Below are 25,425 nucleotides of genomic sequence, written 5' to 3'. Positions count from 1 at the left end.
CAAAAGTGTTGGTTCTTTTTCTTGGGGATGAGGAATGAGTCTTTTCAGTTTCTCTTATTTTTGTCAAACGTTCAATCTGTTTGCTTTTTGTGTATAGTTTTCTACTTAGTTCAGTCACCTCTCTCTTAAGTTGATAAACCATTCTTTGTGATGACATATATGCATATGTACAGGAATGACAACAGTAGGTAACAGTTAGTGGTAGCGTTGGAAGAGATATGTTTTTAATCCAGATTTAAACACAGAGAGCGAAGGTGCACTCTTGTGGTTAAATGGGAGAGAGTTCCATAATGAGGCAGCTGCATGTGAGAAGGATCGAGCCCCAAAAGATTTCAGTTTATATTTGAGTACAGTCAAGAGCAGATAATCAGCTGATCGGAGATTTCTAGAGGGCTTGTAGTTGACAAACATCTCCTGAAGATAGACAGGGGTAACGTTATGAGAATACTTGTAGACTAAAGAAAGGATCTTAAAGTCAAACCTTTCACGGATCCTGAGCCAGTGCAGTGACTTTAGAGCTGGGGAGATGTGAGAATGGAGCTTAGTCCTAGTTATGATACGGGCAGCCTTGTTCTGTATCCTCTGCAGTCTGTTTAGCTGATCTCCTGATATTCCCACGAGTAAGCTGTTAGAGTAGTCCAGATGAGAAAGAAAGGATGAGCGATCTAACCAGCGTGGCAGTAGTGTCAGCTGTAAGAAAATGACGAAATAGATCCCATGTTTCTCAAATGAAAATGACATACTTTTACATGAGATGAGAAAGGTATGAGAGACTGTCCAATTTGCAGGTGGGTTAGCCGAGATTTTTACTGTCTAGAGGATGGCCTCTGTCTTTTCATCATTTTACTTAAGCATGTTGGTTGACATCCAGGATTTGACTTTGTTAAGACAACTTTCCATGTTATCCAAAGATTCCATCTGGTTTGCTAAATTGGGTCTGAAACTGTCTACCAGCTGTGATTCATCGGCATAGAAATGATGAGCCACCTGTTGCTCTGATATCAAGTGTCCAAGTGGTCTTGTGTACGTGGTGAAAAAGATCGGACCTAGCACAGACCCTTGAGGGACAGCACATGCCAGAACTTTACTATGGGACATAGCTTTGTTAATTTGGACAATCTGTTTCCTATCTGTAAGGTATGATGAACACCATTCCAGGACTGTACCGTTCAAGCCGTAGTCATTTTCCAAACGATGCAGCAACATTGCATGATCGATGGTGTCGAAAGTGGCTGAAAGGTCTGAGAGGACTAACATGGCAATGTCTCCAGAATCAACAGATTGTTCAAGCCATAGTCATTTTCCAAACGACTCAGCAACATTGCAGACTGACAATTGTCCATCAGATTAGACTTTTGAAGATGCTCAAAGAGCTGTGCTTTAACAACATTTTCTAGAATCTTTGAATCCATGAATGTCAAGTTGGATACTGGGCAGTAGTTCAAAGTAGTTCAAAGTAGTTCAGAGTCTGAGCGTCAAGAGCTGGTTTCTTGGTTTGTGGCCTGATAGCTGCCTTCTTGAAACATGATGGCACCTTTCCGATGGACAAGCTGGTGTTTACAATCTTTGTTATCACAGGAAGAAGCACGTCCACTAATCCAAGGAGGAATTTTGTGTGTATCGGATCTAGCGAGCAAGATGTTGGTTTAGCTGAAGTGATTAGTCTCTTTAATTCCAGTTCAGAGACTGGCGTGAAAGAAACAAATTTGGTTGGAAGTTTGTATACGAATCGGTATCACATGCGGACCCCAAACCATGACGTTTCTTTGAGATTTTGTCTGAGAAATACGTACTAAAGTTGTTTGCAAGGGTTGTATCGGTACCATGTGGCAAAGTGATGTCCGCCTTCTTGCCGATCAGCTTGTTCAGAGTGGAAAACAAGAGCTTAGGATTATCACTGTTAGTGTTAATTTCTTGAATAATGTAATCTGATCTAGCATTTCTGATACATCTATTTACTTAATTCCGTTGCAGAGTTGTACATCTGGCGGTGGACTTCGAGTCGTAACTTACGTCAGCGTCGCTCCGCAACACGCCTCTTTCTCTTTGAGTTTCTTACCTCTGTACAATGCCAAGGTGCTGTTTCTTGGGGACGAATTGGTGCATGATTGATTGGTGCATGCTTATTCAGTAGCTCGTGCAATGTTTTATCAAACAATGCAGCCAGTTCATTAACATCATCAGGCGGGGAACGAAGGAGTGTTGATGCCATCAGATCATTTATGAAATCCTGAATATTGATGCTCTTCAGATTCCGGATCTGGGCTTCCATCTTGATGACGGGAGCCCTGCTAAAGTTAAGATGACACGTGATCATAAAATGGTCCGACATCTGTCGATCCTTGACTGAGATTCCAAGAATAGTATTATCATCTCTAGACACTATCCAGTCAAGGATGTGGCCAGATTTGTGTGTGGGTTCAGCAACATGTTGCTTTAAGGCATGAGAATCAAGAACTGCACATACGTTTTTTGTCAGTTTATTTTCTTTATTGTCAAACTGGACATTGAAGTCTCCCAAAATCAAGTAGGTTCCAGTCTTGCCATCTAAGTAGTCACACAGTGATGAAAACTCTGTATCAAAATCTGGATTTTTCACATTATTACCTTTTGAGGGTGGGGGTCTATATAGACAGACAGTCTTTAATGTCTTTGTCCCAGAGCTGATGACAGCCACCATGTACTCAAAAGTATCGAATCTATCAGTCACTTTAGAGAAACTGATAACCATGTCCTTCAGATATATCAAAACAATACCTCCACCTCCACCACTAAGTCTGCTGACGGGATCTTAGTCTTTCCTTTTCCCGAAATTGGGGACCCTTTCCTTTTTGACACTCCCTGTAAGCTTTCTGTATTTCTGCTCGACCTTTACCCATCCTTAAAATGAAAACAAAAGAAATGACTCCTGAACATGAAATAACTTTGGTAATGTAAGTATGATACATACGTTACCATGTGCGTAACACTGGTTAATGGTTATATACCTCCAAACGACTATTGAAATATAAGTGTAAAGTCTATTGTTTGTTTGTTAAGCTATGATGTTAAAATATTAAGACAAATGGAATTATTGGGTGGTCATTTTTTATTATATGCTATAGTAACTTGGATCTGCACAGGTCACGAGGTTACAGAATAATAAGTATTTACTACCACCTAGTCAATTAACACTTTTTGCTAAAGATTTTGTCACTTGTTTTGATTTGTCGTTTATAAGTTATTATACTGACATTTTAACATCCAACTTTAATGATACTCAGATATACATTCATTTTTTTGTATCATGTAGAGTGACCACTGTTACATTGATACATATGTTACTGGATGTAACGTGTGTATCACTGAGAAAAACAAGCACTGGAGTCTTAATACATCAAAATAAATCAACTGTGTAACTCTAGATATATCTATATAACCTTAACATATTTAAATAACCTCCATATGTGACACATGTAGTCAGCTTACCTGCACATTCAGTGCTTGTCAATACATCAGTGGAGAGCCGTGAGATTAGGGCTGTTTGAATTTCCTCCTCCTGAAACTTTGAAGCAAATGGCAGTGTCTGGGATATGTGACATATCCTTCGTCAAATATCTGCCGTAGTTTCATAGTTTTGACTGAATATCATTGCAGTTTCGTATCTTGAGTTACGTATCTATTGGTAACATATGTATCACATCAATGTTCGATGGCTTCTAGCTGTCTTAGAGAGGTTCCAATGAAGTCTTATGATTGCTGACTTTCACTTACATACAACCCTGTTTCTCATAATGAAGCCTAATAAATAGTACCTTCAACAGTATGATACTGTACTTGTAATGTTTGTATCAAGAAAAAATCATGCTTGACCCATGTATTCTTGCATCTGAAATTTCCAGCCCAATATCGTACTAGTTATTATTTTGGCAAACTAATTATGTATTTCTATTTAACATACATTATTCCTCGGCTTTACTAATCATGACTGAAATAAAACAGATATGGTAATAGGACCAATTTTGTTGTGGTAACGTACGTGTCTGATAACCTGGTGACATTTTGTAGATTGAAAAAACCTTCCTATTTTATGTTTGATGGTGATAAAGATGTATGTCATTATCAGGAGAAATGTTCATGGTTGGATATATAAAAGTAGCAATGACTTGCAGGGTAGTCCTTAGTCACAGTCAAACATTATGGTTGCCGGCGACAGGTAACTTACGTGTCATTTTACAACATGAAGCCTCTGGCATTTTCATAACGTTACCTACAGCAATGACCTTTCTAGTTTCAAAAGTTGTGAACAATGAGTCTAATAAACAAACCTCTGTATTTGATGTTTTAATCAGTTTTGAACCATGCAATCAGCTGCTACACCAAAAGTCTCTCATAACTGAGAATGTCTCGTGTCATGCTTGAAGATCATATCACAGAGTTTTTAATGTTATAATTGGATCTCAGTGTGCTGTTTATATCAGTGTTAATTCATTCTAGCCCATGCCCTTGTGCCATTCATGCACTAATATTTAACATGGTGCACTGTACAAACATGGTGGCAGTGAACATTCGAAAATCTACACACACTACAATTCACAACAAATGTTTTCCTTCGTTATTCAAAGACAAAACAACATACTGCAATACTATGAATTAATTGTGTAAAAAGAAATTAGAGTCCCTGACTATAAGTTCGGTAACTTAGTATGTTGAAAATAGAATCAACGTGTACAATTAATGACCCTTACTGTCAAACACTGTTGTTCCCAATATATCGCAATACATAACGCAATACGGGTACCAGAAGTTGCAATATATGGCAGTACATAACGCAATACGGGTACCTGAAGTTGCAATATATGGCAGTACATAATGCAATACAGGTACCTGAAGTTGCAATATTTTGCAATACATTGCCAGTTTTTGAGGCATGGTCATCTTTTTCGGATATGAATTTTAATATCTATAATCTTTACAAATCTGAATGTTTGTTTAATCTGTGTGTGGCCAAAACCAGGTTGAGGTAGTTGCCAAATATGTTTGCATCATTGATGGCCAGTGTCTGTTGCACTTTGACTTATACAGGCCAACACTTCAGAAACTGTTCAATCTTCACCAGGTGGTTTTATTGTGGACAAATTCTTCGAGTAATGTTTGTGGACCGCCAGTATATGTTTATGCAGGGAGTTTCCAGATGAATGAGATATAACTGATGTAAACTGTTACAAGTGATATCCCAATCATTCCAGGATGGTGAGCCTTCAGCTGCAGGAAGACCACGGTTAGCTGGATCTAGGACAAAGCAGTCCAAACAGACCTCTGCTGATGACATCCGCACTAAAGAAGAGCAATACAAGTACGACAACTGTCTTCTTTAAAACTCATAACAATATTGAGCTTGAATTGTGTTTTTATATATTTGTGATGGCACATTTTGTTGCAAACACCATATAATTTCAATATTTTTGTAATTTAGTGTCTACTTAAATAATATGGTTAACAGGATTATATCTTGGAACTGATATACAGGTATGAATACACATGATGCCTTTTAGATAATGGTTGACCGTAACTATGTCATATCTGGGATTACACTCTCTTAGTACCAGTTCTAGCCCCATCTGTGATTCCAACCCACAGACTTAAACTGAGGCATCACATTTTCCGCAGACAAAGTCATTAATCTAACTTAAGCACCAAGGCTTTTACAAATATGAATTTGTGAATTTTGTTGCAGGCGACTAAATGAGGAACTTGAAGCCAAGACTGCTACCCTGGTTCGTGAAGCAGAGCAAGTCATGGTGAGTATCCAGTAGGGCAGTAACGATGCATCAAAATGTCAATGGATTGCAATTAGTCAATGTCAGAAATTGAAAAACTATTGATTCATTAATAGTATGCGTGACTATCGATAGTTTATTAATTGACTTCCGTTGATAAATGTGGAGCACAAAATACAGGAAGTATCAGATGCAGAATACAGTCTAACCCCGTTTATCCGGATGTTTTGGTTTCACTCGAAAATCGTCCGGATAGCGAGATGTCTGATTAACTTGATCAAACAAGCAAATCGTGAAAATTAAGTGAAAGCAAAAAATTTTCAGTAACGCATATCAATAAATCAACAGTCAATAGAAGTAACAGTGAATCATCATAACATATAAGTGTACCAATAATACATGGAAGACAGAATTTGTTATCATTTGTGATGTTGCCTCGGATGTAATCATGTAGTGTGAGGAGCTTCAGGTGGTAAGTCAGATGGAAAACGTAAATTGATGACAAAAGTCTCTATTTTGCCAGTTGAGTATTCTTTATTTTAATTTTAAATGCCCTAAAAACATATGGAACTGCGTCAAACTTATGCTGTCTGAAGAAAGTAAACTTCCAGACGGGATCACATGACTTAGATCATGTGGCTGGCTATTTTTGACTTGCATCACTACAGATAGCAGAGGTCGATTTATAAGTGTTATATACAGTACAATTACAGTGGAGCTTACCTTAATCCTTCTTAACATGTGTTTTCATTACTGATGAGATGTCTTCACACCCACCAAATCCTAATGAACTACATGAGTGACACGCGTCCTCAGTGTTTTGATGGCTACTTAATCAATTCACATGAAATGCCTTCCGATAGATTAAAATGAAATCACACAGTCGTGCGGTAACCATGACGTGACACATGCACATGCACGTTGCACAGATCTCTCCGTCTGGATAACTGGATCATTTTTCAATGGAAATCTATGGGAATAATTTGAAAATTCGCCGTCCGGGTCCGGAAGCGCTGGGTCTGGTTAAGCGAGTAAGTTTCATTACACATATAAATCGTCCAGAAGGCGGGTTTTCCGGATATGTAGGGTCCGAGTAAACGGGGTTCGACTGTAATGTCATGGTTAATATTTGTGTTATAGGCCTCTTCAATAAGGGTTCATATCGCCCTTTACGTATTGTTGCCCTTTGTTTTTCCTACTTCCGGGGAGCAAAAGTTCGTGTAAGAATGGCAGAAAGTAAACAAAGCATTACGAGTGACCTGGATAGGCTTCTTGTATGTGACAAGGGAGGGTTTAACATTCAAGTGTGCGGGTTTGGAAAATTTGGTTTTCAGCCTCTAAGCAAGATTCAGGAAGAGTGAATTGTTACGGTTGAGAATTTGCCGTGACAAACGATGTGAGAAATCCTCTGTGAACGAGCAAAACAGAACAAAGACAAGTCTAAAACATTCAAATTTTGTATTATTAGATCTAAGCAAAAGAGCAAGTTTTACCAGGTCACAAGTCAATTTCACAATACCAGTTTCAAATACAATACACGGGAGACAAAATCTAGGGCAATGGGTCACAAAATATAATATAGCAAACTCACCAAAGTCTTATTGCGAGAGAAAAACAGTCATGCAGAATGTAACAGCTAGTGGTCTGATGGCAGCTATGAAGATCAAACGTTGGCAGCGTAATGCTACACTAGTAATATGAATGTGTGTCCCCTCCACCACGGCAGCTAGCATTTATATATACTTTCAGTCATTTTCTGAAAGTTTGAGCAAATACGACCATCGCCACTCACATTGACCTCTTCCAGAACAGTCTCCCGGAAGTAAACAAATAAAAGGCCAAGGGCAGATAATTTTCGGAAAACCTGGTGCCAAAATCCTAAAAATGCTGACCATCTATTACACAAAATGTGACCCATCATACTTATTATTCAAAACACTAAACGTTGTAACCCAATAATAATTAATTAATAACAAAATATACAGAAAATACACACTCGTAACAGAATCAAGAACGCAATGTCACCTGGTGTACTACCACACTTGGTGAAGTATCAAGTATACGAATATGGGATTCAAGTGTTGAGAACATTCCAATCATATGATTGTACCATTTGCACAACTAATTAGTCCTGAGTAGGGATAGAACTTTAGTTTCCCTCAAAACGAAAGCAAAGCAACAGTTGAAAGCTAATGTGTTTAATGAAGGTCATCACATAACCAGTATCGCATATAGTGAAATAGACACTGATCGCTCCGATTGTCAGGTACAAACTGATTCCATCGACTATGGGTGGTGCAGGCAAGACCAGGAAACTGTGATAATGTGCTATTATCTGATGTATCCATTGTTCCATAATTATCATGAAGCATACTTGAAGCATGTTGAAAAGATCCACAACACATTGCTGTCATCATTACTCAGTGTTCCCGCTGACATTTTCAACAGCCGGTCATCATGAGCGACTGTCTTTAACTTTATCGGACATTTCCATTTTTTCCCGGTCAACTAGTAATGTAATAAATAAATAAATAAAGATAACACTCTCCTAATATTTTCGTCTTTTATTTCCAAATATTTCTGTGGCACCTTTCACATGCTCCTGTTTTCTGTGGGTTTTGAGGAGCATCAGATTGTTCAATCTGTGTTCCGACAGCTGATTCCGGCTGGCTGTGTGAATCCTCTTTTGAAGACTGAAACCATGCTCGGCTGGTACACTTGATACTGGAATCACCAGTGCAGCTGAAGCAGGGCTTTTGAAGTCAGGGTAAAGATCCCCATATTCACGAGCAATTGTTTTGCATTTTTGCTCCAAAGCCATAGAGCCAAAGCGGACCATGGTACTCTTAAAATGTGGGAAATCCCTCTGCATTCTCTCGCGGTCAATTATTGCTTGAATAACTGTGACGTCACCTGCCATCTGACCAGTCTCTGGGCAGAAGTGGTCTAACAGGACGGACATGGAATCCCCTCCATGTTCAGAGAGTTCCTCTTTACCAGGGTATTTTGAGGGATTGAATATGTTGTCAAACTATCCTCTGGAAATCTATTTCTCAGTGACATGCATAATTCTGCTAAGAACTCATTTTGAGATTTCTTGAAAGCAGTGATTGACCTGTCTTCAGCATACTGTAAAGTCACATCCCAAAATACCCTACCAGTGCTAGTATCAGTTGCGCTGTGTAGAAAAATTGTTCACTTGGGCCAGGGTTTCCGTTTAACCCTTGAAGTGCATCAGTAGTGGAAATCACTATAGATATGACCATGCAGAGATTTAGAGAGTCTTTCTGAAAGACTGTAACTAATTTGTCCATGTAATACAGGATATCTGACAATGCGTACGTCATTACAACAAATCCATAGGTTTTGATTTTTTTTATAATGTTTTTTGTGACAGGGTTGTTTCGTTCACTGGCCTCCTCCTCTATCTTCACCACAAATGCCGTCCAATTTCTTTTATGTTGATTCAACCGCATGCTCTACCAACAACCATCGAACGCTACACGGCTGCTTGACACTGGAAAACTCACTCTCTTCCAAAACTTCAGACAGTTCGTGCAGTCTTTTGTACTGAACCGCTGAATATTCATAAAGTTTATAGACCCGTGAAGGTCCCGGCGTAGAATAGGCCTTCAGCAACCCATGCTTGCCATAAAAGGTGACTCAGCTTGTAAGAGGGGATCGGGATCGGGATCGGGATTGGGATCGGGATCGGGATTGGGATTGGGTGGTCAGGCTCGCTGACTTGGTTGACACATGTCATTGGTTCCCAATTGCGCAGATCGATGCTGCTGTTGTTGATCACTGGATTGTCTGGTCCAGGCTCGATTATTTACAGACCGCCTCCATATAGCTGGAAATATTGCTGAGTGCGGCGTAAAACTAAACTCACTCACTCACTCATAAAGTTTATATATCTCTTTCAAGTTTTTCTATAGTCTGCGACAGCTTTAGTTGATTTGCCACCCTATGTGCTATGAAGTGAACATGAATCAGATATGGGCAGTCACATGTTTGTAGCCTAACACCAACCCCTGTCCGGTGGCCTGTCATCACACTAGCTCCATTGGAACCAAACCCAATGACGTGATTTAACTCAATATTCCATTGTGGAAGCACTTCTTTAATTTTCTCTGTTACACATTCTGATGTACCATTGTGTACACTGAAATTTCCAAGAAACAATGTTTCTGTGTTCCCTTGATTTTCTATCCTCACGAATATAATGAGGTTTTTTTAGACAGTTACATTCACGGTTTCATCCATGATTAAGCCAACAAACTTGCTTTTTTCAATTTTTGACTTAATATCTTTGATTGTACTTGCAACTAGGGCATGGTCCATTTCTTCAATGGAATGTGAATGACTGCCCACGACACCTTTAAGTAAACTTGAACAGCCATTCTTCTGCTGAAGTTCAATCAGTTTTGAGAATTTAACAGTAGGGATATGCCCGTGCGCCATAAATGTACAGTGTTCATTTGTGCAAGTAAATTTTCATTGTTTTTCTCCTTGGCAGTTTCAGTGTTAGCAACCATGGCAGTTTCTTGATACAGAAGTTTAACAGCTTGAGTGTGTGATGCACTGTCTAAATGATCGTCTAGTTCTGATTTTCTCAAATTGATACTGCCTTCCATAACTTAAGTTTCACTTTTGCTTCCACGCATAGTTTACAAAACATTTTTCCATCCTCAAAACTGAGCCATGGAAACGCCTTGACCCAATCGTCCTTTACATGCCGAGTAACTGTACTAGATGAAGGTTTTTAACTTTAACATTGTGTTTTCAATTGAGATTTGTTGGACGTGTTGGACGGTTGCGATGTCTGGGGAAATGTATCAGATGTAGGTCTAGATTTAGTACTGGTCTCAGATTCAGTGTTCCTAACGTTCTTGCTGTTAGAAACATCAGAACTTGTACCTGTCTCATTGTCACTCTTTCATTCTCTACTGTCAGCAAGGGTACTACCTTTCTCACCAAAATGCTTCTTCATTTTTATTCAAAGCAGCCACGTGTCTGAAATCAGAAGGAATCGGTGTATATCGAGCATTTCCGTACGTAGTTAAAATAACCACTGGAACTGAGATATGTAAAATCAAGGTCAGATTTCCGAATGCAAATGACTAGTGCAGAAAATTTTTTTGAATGAATTACCCATTAAGTAATGTATGCTGAATGAAACCAATAATTTTAGAACTTGAACAGAGGCTGAAAATGAAGCAGGATTTACAATGAGTAGCTTGTCATACAGATATTTGATAATAAATTTTCACTGGATTTAGTTTGAATAAATCTATGAGAATGTTAGATGTTGGGACCCATTGATAAGATAAGATAAGATAAGATAAGATAAGATAAGATAAGATAAGATAAGATAAGATAAGATAAGATAAGATAAGATAAGATAATTCTTTGTTACCCTCCAGGGAGTTTGTTTTGCATTATATGCTGTTCTTTTCTTTCATAAAGCAGCCATACATAACATTGCAAATAGTAATCATAAACCTGTTGTGTAAAATAATCAGGATATAAATAAATCAATTTAGTACACAAACATAGATAATGACTAGAATTGTGAAAAGTGGAAGACAAGTCATTCACTGAATTTGTTGTTAGTACATCTAATACAAGCTGGAACATATGAGTGGCGAACCTTGTTTGTTCTGAAAGTCGGCATACACAGCCTGCATCCAGAATGTAATGATGAATATTCCGAAAAGAATATGTGAGTAGGATCACATTTTGTTTGCTCATAACAACTGTCGGTAATTTAGATAGGATAGATGTTTGTGGAAGGATAGCATTAGAAAGCATTTTTTTCTCACCTTGTCACTTAGTAAATCCATCTTTCAGTATAAATACTGTAGATAAACTTTTACCAGCAATGCATTTGCCATTACTGAAATGCGATGATCATGATCTGTCATTCTTTGAGCGGAACTGAAAATGTGGTGAACACTGTCCGCAAACATTTCAGATTTTGAATCCATTGTCATTGAGGACAACTTGCCAAAATGCACCAAAATCTGTTTTCCTCAAGAAATGCTTTTGTGACTGCTGACAATCTAAATTTGGTGTTGAAGTCATGCCTAGACTTGACTAGTCATGTTGGCTCAGCACAACAATGTGATTGGTCATTTGGAGGCTGGGAGTCTCTGCAATTGCAAGGCAATTGAATGTGTCACAGACTGCCATAGCAAGACTTTGGCATCACTACCAGCAGCAAGGATCAACACGTGATTGCCCCAGGTCAGGATGACAGCGAGTGACCACGCCTCGCTCAGGACAGGTTTATTTGGCTTTAACATTTGCGTAACAAGTTTACCACAGAATCCTCCACAACATCGGTAGTGCCAGGACTCAGAACAATTTCTGATCAGACTGTGAGAACTGCATACGTGGGGCTGGTATTTTGTTCCAGAAGACCTTTGCGAGGACCTGTCCTTACATGTCAATATTGGCAACAATGCAGACAGTGGTGTCACCAACATCCCCCATTCCCATTGCAAAGGTGGAGAATTGTTATCTTCAGTGATGAGTCATGTTACATGCTGCGATGTCAGAAGTGCACGTGTATATTGACGTAATGAATGCTACGCTGCAAATTGTGTACAGGAGGTGGACAGATTTGGTGGTGGAGGTGTAATGGTTTGGGCTGGAATCTCATACAGTGGCAGGACAGATCTCATTTAGGTCCAGGGTAATTTGACAGATCGACGTTACTGTGTTGAAATGATCAGGCCTTCCTTTCTTCCAGAACGTCATTTTTCAGCATAACATTTGGCCGCATACAGCAAGAACAACCAGGGATTTCCTTGCCCAGAACAACTTTCAGGTTCTTGATTGGCCCTCACGATCACTGGATCTTAACTGTATTGAACATTTGTGGGACAAATTGGATTGTCGTTTGCAACAGCGTGACCCTCAACCACGAACATTACCTGCTCTGTTTGTGGCCTTGAGGGAAGAGTTCCAACTCATTCCCAGGCACTTTGTTCGGAATCTGGTCCAGTCTATAGGACGCCGATGCCAAACAACCATTGATGCCAATGGTGGCCACACAAGATAGTAGATACTGACTGCTCTGTGACCTTGACCTTGGAACACTTGTCATTTGTGACATGCAGTTTCTTGCAGCATTGGACCGTTAATGTTCATTCAGGTGTTCTTCATGACTGCACTGTATTACAGAACCTTAAGTGTATAAATTGATAACAATTTTCAGCTATGCCAGGGCTCTGTGGACATAATTTTATTTAGTAGGCCTTTGACTAGCAAATATTTTCTTTCACTAGCCAAATAAAAAATTTACTAGCCAGACACATGTAGTGGTATTACACCTAGTATTTTGTGAATGAACTACTACAATTCCAACCAACATTTTGTTTTATTTCCTCACTCTGTCCAGTGATTCAAAAACAAACTATTTCAAAAGAAATATGCGATCTGGAAGCTACTTTATGAGGTATCAACACATATAGTAACTGGCTTACTTTGAGCTAACTATTAACATTGAACATATTACATCATAATGATAAGAAAAATGATTACTTTTGCAGGACTGGGTATTCCGGATCTTAAGCTACAGAATGACATCCTGTCTCAGAAGAATTTTAATCTTGTCAAGTGTCACTGTATCAAAGAAACTTCAATTAAATGGAGACATATTTAACTACTGACTAAAGTTTCCTGCTTTTTTGTAACTGCCACTGAGAGCTCAGATTTTGTCTTTAAATTTTGGTTTCACAGTCACAATGTTCTTTGACCAATCTGTTTGTCCAGGGCCACCAGCAATCCTTCTCTTGCCATTAGACATCCATTTATTAACTGACTTCTCTGGGTTAAACTCAGCAAGTTTGGGACCTTCTGATGAAATCAAAATCAAATCAGACAGTCTTTGCACAAACAAGAAGCTCCTAACATCACTTTTAATTCTTTTCTGGACTGAGAAAGCCCGTTCACATTCAGCAGAGCTAATCGGCAGGGTTAACATGATCCTCACAAGATGACGTATATTGCTGAAATCTGTTTTGTATGGATCCTTGCTGAGTAGGATTTGCCAGAGATCAGAGTAAGATTTATCCTTGAAGGTGTTTGCCACAAAAACTTTCATCTGCCTCCACTCTGTCTGAACTGCCTCCACATTGCATCCAGCAGAGACAAGAGGTATTCTTAACCAATCGCACAGAACATCTATTTCATGATTTCCAAAGTGTTCCCTTTTACGCTCTGGCCAGGTGTCATGATTAAACACCTGGAAGCTCTTCACAGCACCTTGGGCCCCTTCATTTGTATTTGAACCAAGCATTCTCTAACCTGGACTCCAACTCCATGATGGTGATGTCAACGGTAGATGCCACATGTTTCTTCAGTTCTTCTTTGGCCAAACCAACACTACCAGTCATTTCAATGCCTTGAAATTTGATTGGGCTCGGGAGATTTTCTTTGCTTTCAATACACAGCCCAAATTTCTCGTGCAGTCCCCCTTGAATGTAATCCTGTTTCATGCTTGTGATAGTTTCCAGACAATCCTGGATGGATGCAACTGCTGCAGGAAGAATACTAGACTGTAGTTTCAGGCTTAACAAAGCCACCTCACCAAAGAGATCAGACATGAAAGGACAAAACCCTGTGAACGCCAAATCTTTCATTTGCTTGTGTATTTTCTTTCCTCTTCCTGCAATGTCTGCATTAGATGATGATGCTACCAGACTTTCCGTATGTGTATAGGCTGCTGCATACAGTCCGTCACCTGTGACCAAATCTTCATCCTTCCTTCCTCAATTTTTGGGTACTCTTTTTATCACTGCATATGAAGACTTTTGGTTAGTCATAAACAAAACAACAATTTTTTTTTAAAAAAACTTGTGGTTAATTAATACCAAGCGTTTAAAAGTTGCTAAAAAGCCGTCTGCTTCTCTCTCGCCCGCAAACGAAACCGCAGACAGGTTACGTAACTCTGTCGCCAGAGCCCTACAGTGACGTCATAGAAGGAACGGTTTCCCGTTAAATGTATAGAAAATGTGTAGGACGCTTGTCATTTTGCTGATTTCTCAACGTCACCAAAGACATGCCGAATTGTTGTGTTGCCATCAATTGTTCCTTGGGTTGGGTGATGGTGTTACTATGCACAGATTTCCACCAGAGTCCGTAGTTTGTGCTTAAATTGGTTGTTAGTGTGTGCGAAGTGAGCTTTGTAGAAGCCTGTGGTATATACTAAATCGGATGGTTCACCCTCTACCACGCTTCCAGGATAGAAAATGGAATTCAAGTTTCATCGAGTTTATAAAATCAAGACTGCTTACTACACATTGCTGACCAAAAGGATTTTGCATGGATATATCGCTTTCTTCCTCGGAAACGGGGTTGTGGTCGAAGTGACAATATTATCATAAGTAATCTTATATTGACCCCCTATATTGACCGATTCCAAGAGTGAAATTGTTATGTTATAATGTCATGTCATGTAAAATGTCATGTAAAATCCTAATGTCCATCAATAAAATACATATATTTCTACCAGTAGAAAGTAATTTTGATTTTGGAACTCGGTGAAAATAAACTTAAATAGCATTCATCCCAAGACAGGGTGCCGCCATTTTTGAAAATCCTGAAGTCACGGGCTAAAGTATGTTAGAATTATCGAGATTATGATTTGTTCTCATCAAGTTAGAAAATCAAAACTACTTTTTACTGGTAGTTAAATATGCATTTGAATCATAGCCAAAAGGATTTTGCATGACACAACTTTTAACATAAGGACTTCTTCCAAGGAAGCAAGGTAGGGGTCAGCGTGACATTTATATTGCAAGCAATGTTATATTGACCTCCACCTCACTTCCAAGAGTGAAATTGTTATGTTATAAGCAATATCATGTAAAATCCTACTGTTCATCAATAAAATACATATTTTACTACTAGTAGAAAGTAATTGTCCTTTTGTAAGTCGGTGAAAACAAACTTAAATAGCATCCATCCCAAGACAGGGAGCCGCCATTTTTTAAAATCATGAAGTCAAATCCATTTGAATGAATGAGATTATGTATGGTTTGTTCTCATCACGTTAGGAAATCTACATAAATATGTATTTGAATCATTACCACAAGGAGTTTGCATGACACAACCTGTAACTTAACCTAAGCGAGGTTGGGGTCGAATTGAAAATACAGCGCGATAAATTTCTTCACTTGCTAAATTTACTTGGTTTGTAACCTTCACTCACCAGTATGTAGACACTTGTCAGTATACGTCTTTATACTTGGTCTCATAATCCTAATTACTTTATAATCATACTTGTATGTATTTTGAAACTTAATAAAAAGAAACGATCTGCGAATGTGTAACAGGAATGCAATCTGTAGACATTTCATAGTTTTCCACACACTCTAGTGCATGTCATCTGCATCATTACACTTAACGACGAAAACAATGATTCTGTTGAAAGCTACGACAATTAAAAACAATCCATCAATATCCACAAAAACAAGTGATATATAATTTGTCTGCAGATTTCCCGAGTGATGTGTCTTTTAACAGTCTAATATACGAAAACGTGATGTATCGTTTCAGGTTTTTCACATTGCTATATATAATGTAGTTTCATTGGTTACCCAAGATAACACATCTGGCAACTAATTGTATAATGTGCGTCATTCTTTATAAAAAGTTATTTAGTTAGCCAATAATGAGCAATCACTCAATGTATTGGCGGTCAATCCTTTGAAAGAAGGGTGTTGTTTTACTTAGACACAGACACGACAGAGTGTATTCAGTATAGATTAGTAAATGTACATACATAAACACAATCTTTTGACCAATCCCCCATTTAAATCCCCATAAAAGTAATTAATCAATCAGGGTGTTATCGGTCAATCCTTTGATCGATCCAGACAAAAGAAATGCCAGATGGGGGTCTTTGTCGGGTAATCTAAGTGGCGTTACCACTAATTATACCTGTTATAAATTCATTAACTGAGCATCAAGTGAATGATAACAAATAACGTGTAGGTTTATACCACCTAACATGGATTACAACCTAGTGACACTAAGTTATTTTGACATAATCGTCTATGAAAACAAGGGTTGTAACTCGAAAACTAGGCAAAGCAGGAGACAATACTAAATGGTAGTAGATTGTGAGAACATATAGCTTTCATTTTTCACAACAGCTTTCGTGATTTCAGGTTTGTACAAATAAACTAACTACTCTTAGTGCACACAGTAAAAGGGATGTTGTACAGATGCCAAAAGAAATTTGACAGTAAACCATGTCAAGATTAATTATGATATTTAATGCTATGATTGTTCCTATAGTGTGTAAGTATGCAGAAGTATAGGGGACCTCAAACTGTAAAATTATTGAAGGCGTACAGCAAAAAAGAGTAAACGGTTTCTTAAAACTGCAAACAGTGCTATGGTTTGGGGAGAATGTGCACACCACAAGGGCGTATGAGGTATTGGTGTTGGCTTATGTGTTTGGATGAACGCAAACTGTCTTGTCTTTGCTGTACAGAATGGACTGCTCATTAAGAATATTCTGTTTTGATTTCAATTTGAACATATATGATTAGCACAAGATAAAGGGATGTCGTAATGGGCTCTATCTGCTGGTTTTCCATGGTTCTTTTCAGATGTAGCAGGTATAAACTTCCAGTCGACTTTGGAAGATACACAAATGTCCCACTGAATGACTGTAATTTTAATTATATTGTATATTAAGTGGATGATCTTTTGTTGAATATGAATTTCATATGCATATATTGGCTGTAAGTAACCATTGCTCAGCCATAAGAATTTGTATGTATCTTAAACAATTATATGGACAGTCCCACATAATGACATTTTTTATTTGATGAATGCTTAGGCTGTTGATCTCTGGACTGCCTGGGCCAGACACGATTATGTATTTATTTACAGACCACTGCCATATAGCTGGAAAAGTGCTGAGTGCAGCCTTAAACAACAAGCCAACCAACATCTTTTATCTGAAAACTTTGACAGACAGACAAGACAACTTTGATGCTGTATATAAATCATATCCATATTTATATTAAACAGCAAAGAGTAGTCTTGTACAGACCCTGAAGCAAATAAAACTAAGAAAGCCCACACAAGTCTAGAAAACGAGGCAAGTCTAGACTGCCACAGCTTCAGGAAAATGAAGAAAGTCTCAGGACTCCTTTTCATTTCATTTTAGTTTCTTTCACAGTGAACGATTTTCAGTCTAGTATGTTCTTTTCAGAGACTAGTTGTCTGACTAGTCTAAGCATGCTTCACTGGCATGCGTGTATCATGCAATCCAACATTGTCTGTATTAAATTGTTTTTTTATTCTGATTGTTATAGCAAGAGGTTTCAAAACTGAATATACCTCATTCCCCACCCCTCTCCAGCCCCAGATATAGCTACAGTGTTTTTATGTAATAGGAAATGGACACATTATGAAATATTAATAACTGTATCAATTTAACTGTTTTATGTGTATGATTTTTTGGTAATAGCAAGCTGACACGAAATATCAAAGTGCATGTCTTTGATGAAAAAGGAAGTGTGTGTCATTGTTTGCGTGTTGCCCATGTAATGACGAATTTTGTTTATTGAAACTGCTTAATAATGTTTTCCAACACTGAAAGTAATGATGGCTGTTGTTCTGGTGGAGTATGAAAAACTTCTAACCACCTATTCTACGATTTTACTATAGCAAATGTATGGTGCGTCTCCCTGCAGTGAAGCCGCCATTTGGCAGTGTTTGCCTGGGTCAGTATTAGCGTTAGCGCATGCGCAACAGACCCAGGGAGCCAGGCTGACCTATTACATACATCTCAGTTCATACTGTCTCCTTACAGACAGCCACAGTTCCTGTATCAGTCATATCCAGCCTTATATTTTTATAGAAACAAGAATACCAGGCTGCTTCCTGTGACCAACAGTCAATTTTCTGGGCTTGGCTTTGCCTCCCTGGTGCTCAGTGCCATATCCATTTGCAGTATTTTTCAGTATACGATAAACAATGGACATTGGGATGCCTGTGCTACTTGAAATCACTTAAGCTGATCTGATGTCCATGTAATAATGTCCTAAAATCAACTTCCTCTTCTCTAAATCATCCATACTGAGGACCACTTAAAATGTCTTCTGTTAGCAAGTAAACAAAGGGTTATAACTCTTCACAAACTAATGAAAAAGGATTAACGAAGTTGTTTCTCTTGAATGAAACCAAGCACTTGATAGCTGGTCAAGGTTGTTTATTCTAGAGTTTCCAATTAGACATATTCCTAAAATTCTCAATAATTTCTGGTCATACTAGAAATGGCAAGCAGATGTGTGTTTTAAATTGAACTGATGGTGTTGTTTTGGTTGCAGCGGGAGCAGGAAGCTGCACTGTCCAAGTCACGTCTGCTGGACAACATCAACACAGACGATTTTCTCAAGTAAGATACTTGCATGAATACATCACCAGAATGCATAGGCTAGTTGTATCATATCTATAGTACCGGACTACTCCTCATGGTGACAGGTAAGCTGGTGGTTGACAGTGTGCGCAATAACCCATCAGCAATGAAAACTCAGGAGGCAATACATGTCGGTTACACAAAATGAAACCTAACAGTGATGAAGTTTGACTGTTGATAATCTGAAGATTATAAATTTATATTTTGCAAATTTTGTGTTTCTCTTCTCCTTGCCAAAAATACTTGGCGTAATAATATTACTCTCATCTCTTCCAACAGCAGCTCAACCAGATGCATTTACTTATTATGAAAGACCCATGAATGTCCGGGGTAGAATAGGCCTTCAGCTACCCATGCTTGCCATAAAAGGCAACAATGCTTGTCGTTAGAGGTGACTAATGGGGTCTGGTGGTCAGGCTTGCTGACTTTGTGGACACATGTCATCGGTTCCCACTTGCACAGATCGTTGCCCATGTTGTTGATCACTGGATTGGCTTTAGGTACGTGATTGGTCAGAATCATGCACTTGTCCTTAGGAAGCCAATCAAATTACAGCAATGGACTCTGACAAAGGTTTTGGGTAAAATCATGCTTTTCTGAATGTTTTACACAAAAAATCACCACCTGTATGTATTTTAAGGAACCCAGTGGACGTATCGTGCTAGGTTATGTCCTGTGACAAAAATGCTTCATGTTGTATTTTAACATTAAACATTGTGTCCGAATGTGAAGTTAGAGGCAACGAAAGCTGAAATGTCACTTGAATTACATTAACCCCCTGGATGCCACAGGGACATATATGTCCTTCCTCTTCACCCCTCACTTTGAAGTCCAATAAACTTCTAGATATACCACGCACATATATATACTTCACAGTTTTGAATTTTGTGGACACTTCCCTGTTTCTTGATACCATCCACTATCATCTCAGACCAAGCTAAAGTACTTAAAATTGCTTTTCAAAATAAGCTTCATCGTAAATGTCGGCATTTTTCACCTTATTGAAAAACGCGATTCAGAGCGTTATTAGTTGTATGTTTTGAAATGTGTAAATCGGATAAATACTGTGAGTATTGAATCTCAAAAATAGCATATTATTGATCACTGATATCAAGTTTACATGTAACCCGTAATGATAATTCTGAAATGTCGCCGATGAACCCAGAATCGGTTGGGATGATTTCGAAAATGCACTTACACAAATGCCGAAGTGCACTTTCCGCCATATTGGATGGTCGGTATTGCAATACCTATTACGTCCCTTATATTTCATAGTCAGCTGCGACAAATGCATCATGGAATTCCCCACACATCTTAGAATCAAATTACAAATGGTCTTTGTCACCAATACCAACTGTCTAGCTAAAAGCAAACGAAAGATACTAGGTATGAAACGAACGCTGTGCTCGAAAGACAGCACTTGTTTGAAATGTAAACAAAAAAAAATCCGATTTTACACTGTGTAGCATTTTCGGAAATTTTCCAGCATCCAGCCGTGTAATGAACGCTTACAATGGCTCACTACGCTTAGAATATTGAGCGGAAGAATATCGTAGCAAGAAATAGTAAATTAAAAATAGATACAGTGCAATCATTTGATAATTCATATGAAACTGTCAAACTTTTGGTGCAGCGTGACGCCATGACTGACGCAAAAATCACGTAGAACGACAACGGTACTTGTTGGCATTTCTGGCTTCTTTCGTCATTTACAATGTAAGCTATAAAATCAGATAACAATACACAGATAGACGGAATAATTCTGATTACTTACATCTCTCATTTATGTACAAAAGATCCCTGCATCAAGGAAAAAGTCCTCATAAAATCCTGTGTACCCTTGTCAGCGAAACCGCCATTTTGAAAGAAATTGGTCATAGGTAGTGATGTCACACATCAACATTGTTGAACATATTAGGCAGTTTCTTTGAGGTGAAGGTCAGTTGAACAAGAGAAAACACAATGGCCATATCAGTCCGGTTGCACTTTTAGTGTTGTGATGCATATTTTGAGTATCGTTCAGACATTTTTTCATGAAACTGATTTCAGTATCTGCATATATCCGTGTTCAACATCATACCATATGTGGATATAGGGTATGCGTTTTTATTCTTTGAAAGCTTTTGATTGTTTGAATAATATTTACATGGGAAATTGACTCAGTAAGTGTACTTTACCACATTTCAAGCCTTTACACAAGTGTTAGAAGATCACACGTAGCCATTACTGCAACATGTGCTTTAGTTCCTGTGATGTACAATATTCAATACGTTGGGACAAATATTGCAGTGTCATATGAACAGGTTAATAAACAGCGATTTAATTCAACCTTACAAGTAAAACTGTTAGTATTAATGAAAATGATTTGTACCTTGTATGAAATGTATAGGTACACATATTCAAAAGACTTGTCTTCTTCTTTGCATTGGTTTGTGTCGTTTTTATAGACAAACAGTTATGAAAATTGACTGACCAGGTGCGAGTTTGTCAAAATCGTTTTATGATTCATTACCATTGTTTTAGATAATAAAGTCAGTTCAAATTAAAACTTACTTTAATGGCAGAATATCTAACTCAAACAATATTTATACGAAAATTGTTTAAAAATATATACACCAGGTCATGTCTTAATTTGGACAAACCTTACGTCCATATTCTAATAGTTCCATACTGAAAAAGCGATCTCTTTGTACCTTTCATTTCATACTTATGAAGTGAAATAATTACATAATCATAAGAAGAAAAGCGTATATCTTAAATGAATATTCAATGAATATTTAGGTGTTATGAAATTTTAATTTATGCTAAATTGATGCCTGACAGGTGCGCATGTTGCTCACAATAAGATATGTAGTAAAACCGTGTAATTGTTGATATATTCAGGACACTATTTCAGTGGTAAAGCCATTCATTTTATGTTTTGTCTAGAAAGTGTTGAATTCTGACACAGAAGCCGAGATCTTTTACACACTGAGTGGAAATTAGGTTAGATATATACTAATCAGCATACCAGTGTCGTCTTTTTCCGACGTCACAAAATACACAAAACATGCCATGACGTCAACTAAAATGTCGCATTATTTTCAGTTATTTCATTACATTTGAAGATGTGTCTGTTACTCCTTTAATAATGATGCAAAATTAATCAAAATACATCCACGCAAACAGGAGAGTATGGGAATCTAAGAACTAAATTATGTATTGGATTGGACCATCTGAATTGCTACTACCTGCTTTCTGATGTAGTACATTGGCATCTTTTCTTATAAATTGTAAAACTCCCAGATGGTATCCGCTCACACTGGGGAACTTTGTAGTGGAATAGTTTGGTTCACTGTGAACAAAACATAACGAAAATATGCTGTCCTTATCCACAGCAAATTCTCTCCATGTGAACTGAGTTACATTGACTTAATGTAAAGCATAGCGGAGTTATGCCCCCTTATCTATATAAGTGCATGACCTCTCTGTCGACTTTTGACGTCATAGAAGAAAATCGATTTATTGCGGGTCATCTTTTATTTTGTGCGTATGACGTTATGCATTAGCACATAAATCCATTTCATATACACTTATGTCGTTCAGATATCAAGCTATATTTTCTTCGCTCACACTTAAATTGAAGATGACAAATTTAAAAAATCATAGCAGAGTGCTTTTATCGGTGCACGATAAAAAACGGAGAAATGTACTGTTTTTTAACGTACACAAAGGTTTTGGACAACATTTAGCAGTGTCTATTTCTCAAACCTCTGAGGTAGTCGCAGTTATATTTATACCAACGGATAGGAAATTAAATATTCTACATTTGTGTGTAATTTTATAGCCGTACGCAGATCCAGGACCACGCGAGTGCCTTTCTCACACAACGCTCACTTTTCAAACCTTATGAAAATGTGCGCCTGAAAAAAAACTCGGCATCCAGGGGGTTAAACCATTGCACTAAAAAGATGGGAACAGTAAGTTGTGATGTACATTTGAAAACTAAATTATCATATCAAGACATTGTTACTTCATTCTTTGATGTCTTTCATGTGGACCCGCTACCAAAAGAAATGTCCAAAATTTTTCAATAACACTGGGAGACTAAGTTTATGATTCTAATTCTGTAAATAATATATAGTCATCTGAAATGCGATCAGTGTTCTCAGACATTGTGAAAAGTGATAGATTAGGTATCCTTTGATGAAAGAAACAGTGTAGATTTAGTTAACAGTACAGCTTTGGTTAACTTTTAGCCTGGTGAATTAATTTCAGCATAAGGCGTTGATAAGAGGGTGGGTGATTTCAAACAGTCGGTGTGTCACTAAATAAGGAACAACTGAAAAAATGTTCGCCTTATTAATACTAGATAGAAAAATCAACATTATTATAAAAAGATATCCAGATAATTTCATGCGTACAGAAGTTAATTACAAGACAAACATAATAAAGTAAATTTTCCTGAATTTACCTGATTTACTTGATTGACAGCTGGTTACGTTTTATATTAGGAACCAAATAACTTGTCCAATTAGTGCAAACCGATTTCAATATTCTTATTACTGATGTGTCATAAGTCTCTGACTTTAATTTCGTATATTTGTATGCAATGTGTATTTTTGTCAGAAGAAAGTTTACAGAACTCTTCCGTGTAAGACCTGGCAAAAGAGGGAGATTTTCTCATTCTACAAGTGTTTCATTTATAATTTTCTGAAAATTAAGATTGTGAAATTTAACTTGTTTTCTAGTAAGTGCAATTTAGGCCACCGGATGTGATGTCACAGACAGGGATTGCCTGATGAAATTCATTCGTTATTGAATGTTAACAGAAAAGTTGTAGATATTTCATCTGTCAAACCCATATTTTGCACAAATAACTGTTTAAAATGAATGATCAGAGCTCATAGCAGTTTCTTGGTGTAATTTTGTCTATATAATTTGCACATAGCTGAACCAGTTTGACCTTGTATGCTCCCCTGATCCGGAAACCGTAGTCGATCAACACTACAGCTGCAAGTTTTTCAGTATCTTTCATTTGAATTTTTGTTCATATTAGGCACATTACATTATTGGCCACTGAATATAAAGATAGCAAAGAAGCAAAGTGTGATGCATGTTGGTCCTAGCTTGTTCTTTTTTTTCCCATGGTCCGACACAAAAAAGGTTCACAAACATCAGCCTCAACAACAGGCTATGGGCGTGGCATTTGTGCTTCAAAATACCACTCATGCTTTTCTTTTTGTGACGATGTAGCGTAGTATCATCTGCAAGGTACGTGTTTCATAATCTAAAATATAATTTCAGTTATAGTTTCTCATGAAATAGGGGATGATTTAATAAATGTTGCGTTCATATTACATGTATACAAAAATTGTATACAGTGTCTCACTTCAGAACAACTTGAATTGCATTAATAATTTTATACAATAAATTAACGTTCTTGCTGAATAATTACGATAGATTTGTCAATGTTTTATGTTTTATAGCTGGTTACAACTTTAAATCTTTTTATATATTTTTATATGTTAATTGATATTAATAATATGACTAGTATTTTTCTCGCCCAATAGACACTCAGGATCTGTCAGTGCATTAGCAATGTGTAAATAACCAAATTGTAATTAATGTCTTTCATTGATGTGGAAAACTGACACAATTTTACACAGTTCTTTAATACAACTACATGTATACCATAAAATATATGCATAGATGTTTCATATTATTTTGTGTATTTTATTTCTTTATAATATCTCGCTAAAATGTACATCAAATACAAATGGGTGATGAACTATTTTTTGTTTTCAACAGTATCTCTTTGGTGAATTATTTTGAATCACACATGATTAATGTCATTTATGTTGTTGCAGTAACAGTATATTTATCAGAAAATGTTATCATTTGATGAAAAAAGAAACCATGTACATGTAATCAGTTATATTGTCTCTGGTGAAAGTAAACAGGCCTCATATTCTGTAAACAGAAATTATCCTACCTTATTATCCTTTCCTGGGTTGAGGAGCAATGTCACCATATGAAATGATCTATTAAACTTTCAAGGATTGTTAATGATATACTCCAATTATTTAGTGTTCAATGGCCTAAACCCAGTGTTCACGATGGTGTTTCAAAGTAACAGGACATTGGGTCCTGTAAGTTTCAGATGTCCGTCTGACCCACTGAAAATTCAAAGGACCCACAGAATAACATTAAGCAAACATTTCAGATTTGACATTT

The 25,425-nt window shown here is 37.5% G+C and overlaps 1 protein-coding gene across 1 annotated transcript in view; it reads left to right on the top strand.

Moving 5' to 3' along the window:
* LOC137259814 (testis-expressed protein 9-like) overlaps positions 1-25,425 on the top strand; it is a 139,275-nt gene that overhangs the window by 9,509 nt on the left and 104,341 nt on the right. Inside the window, exons 2-4 of the mRNA XM_067797431.1 lie at positions 5,229-5,335; positions 5,717-5,780; positions 19,121-19,188. Coding sequence (XP_067653532.1) covers positions 5,229-5,335; positions 5,717-5,780; positions 19,121-19,188 — 239 coding nt within the window. The remainder of the gene's footprint in view (positions 1-5,228; positions 5,336-5,716; positions 5,781-19,120; positions 19,189-25,425) is intronic.

The sequence above is a fragment of the Haliotis asinina genome, chromosome 13 (assembly GCF_037392515.1).
Source record: "Haliotis asinina isolate JCU_RB_2024 chromosome 13, JCU_Hal_asi_v2, whole genome shotgun sequence".
NCBI lineage: Eukaryota > Metazoa > Mollusca > Gastropoda > Lepetellida > Haliotidae > Haliotis > Haliotis asinina.
This window is presented reverse-complemented; position numbering and strand designations above follow the sequence as displayed.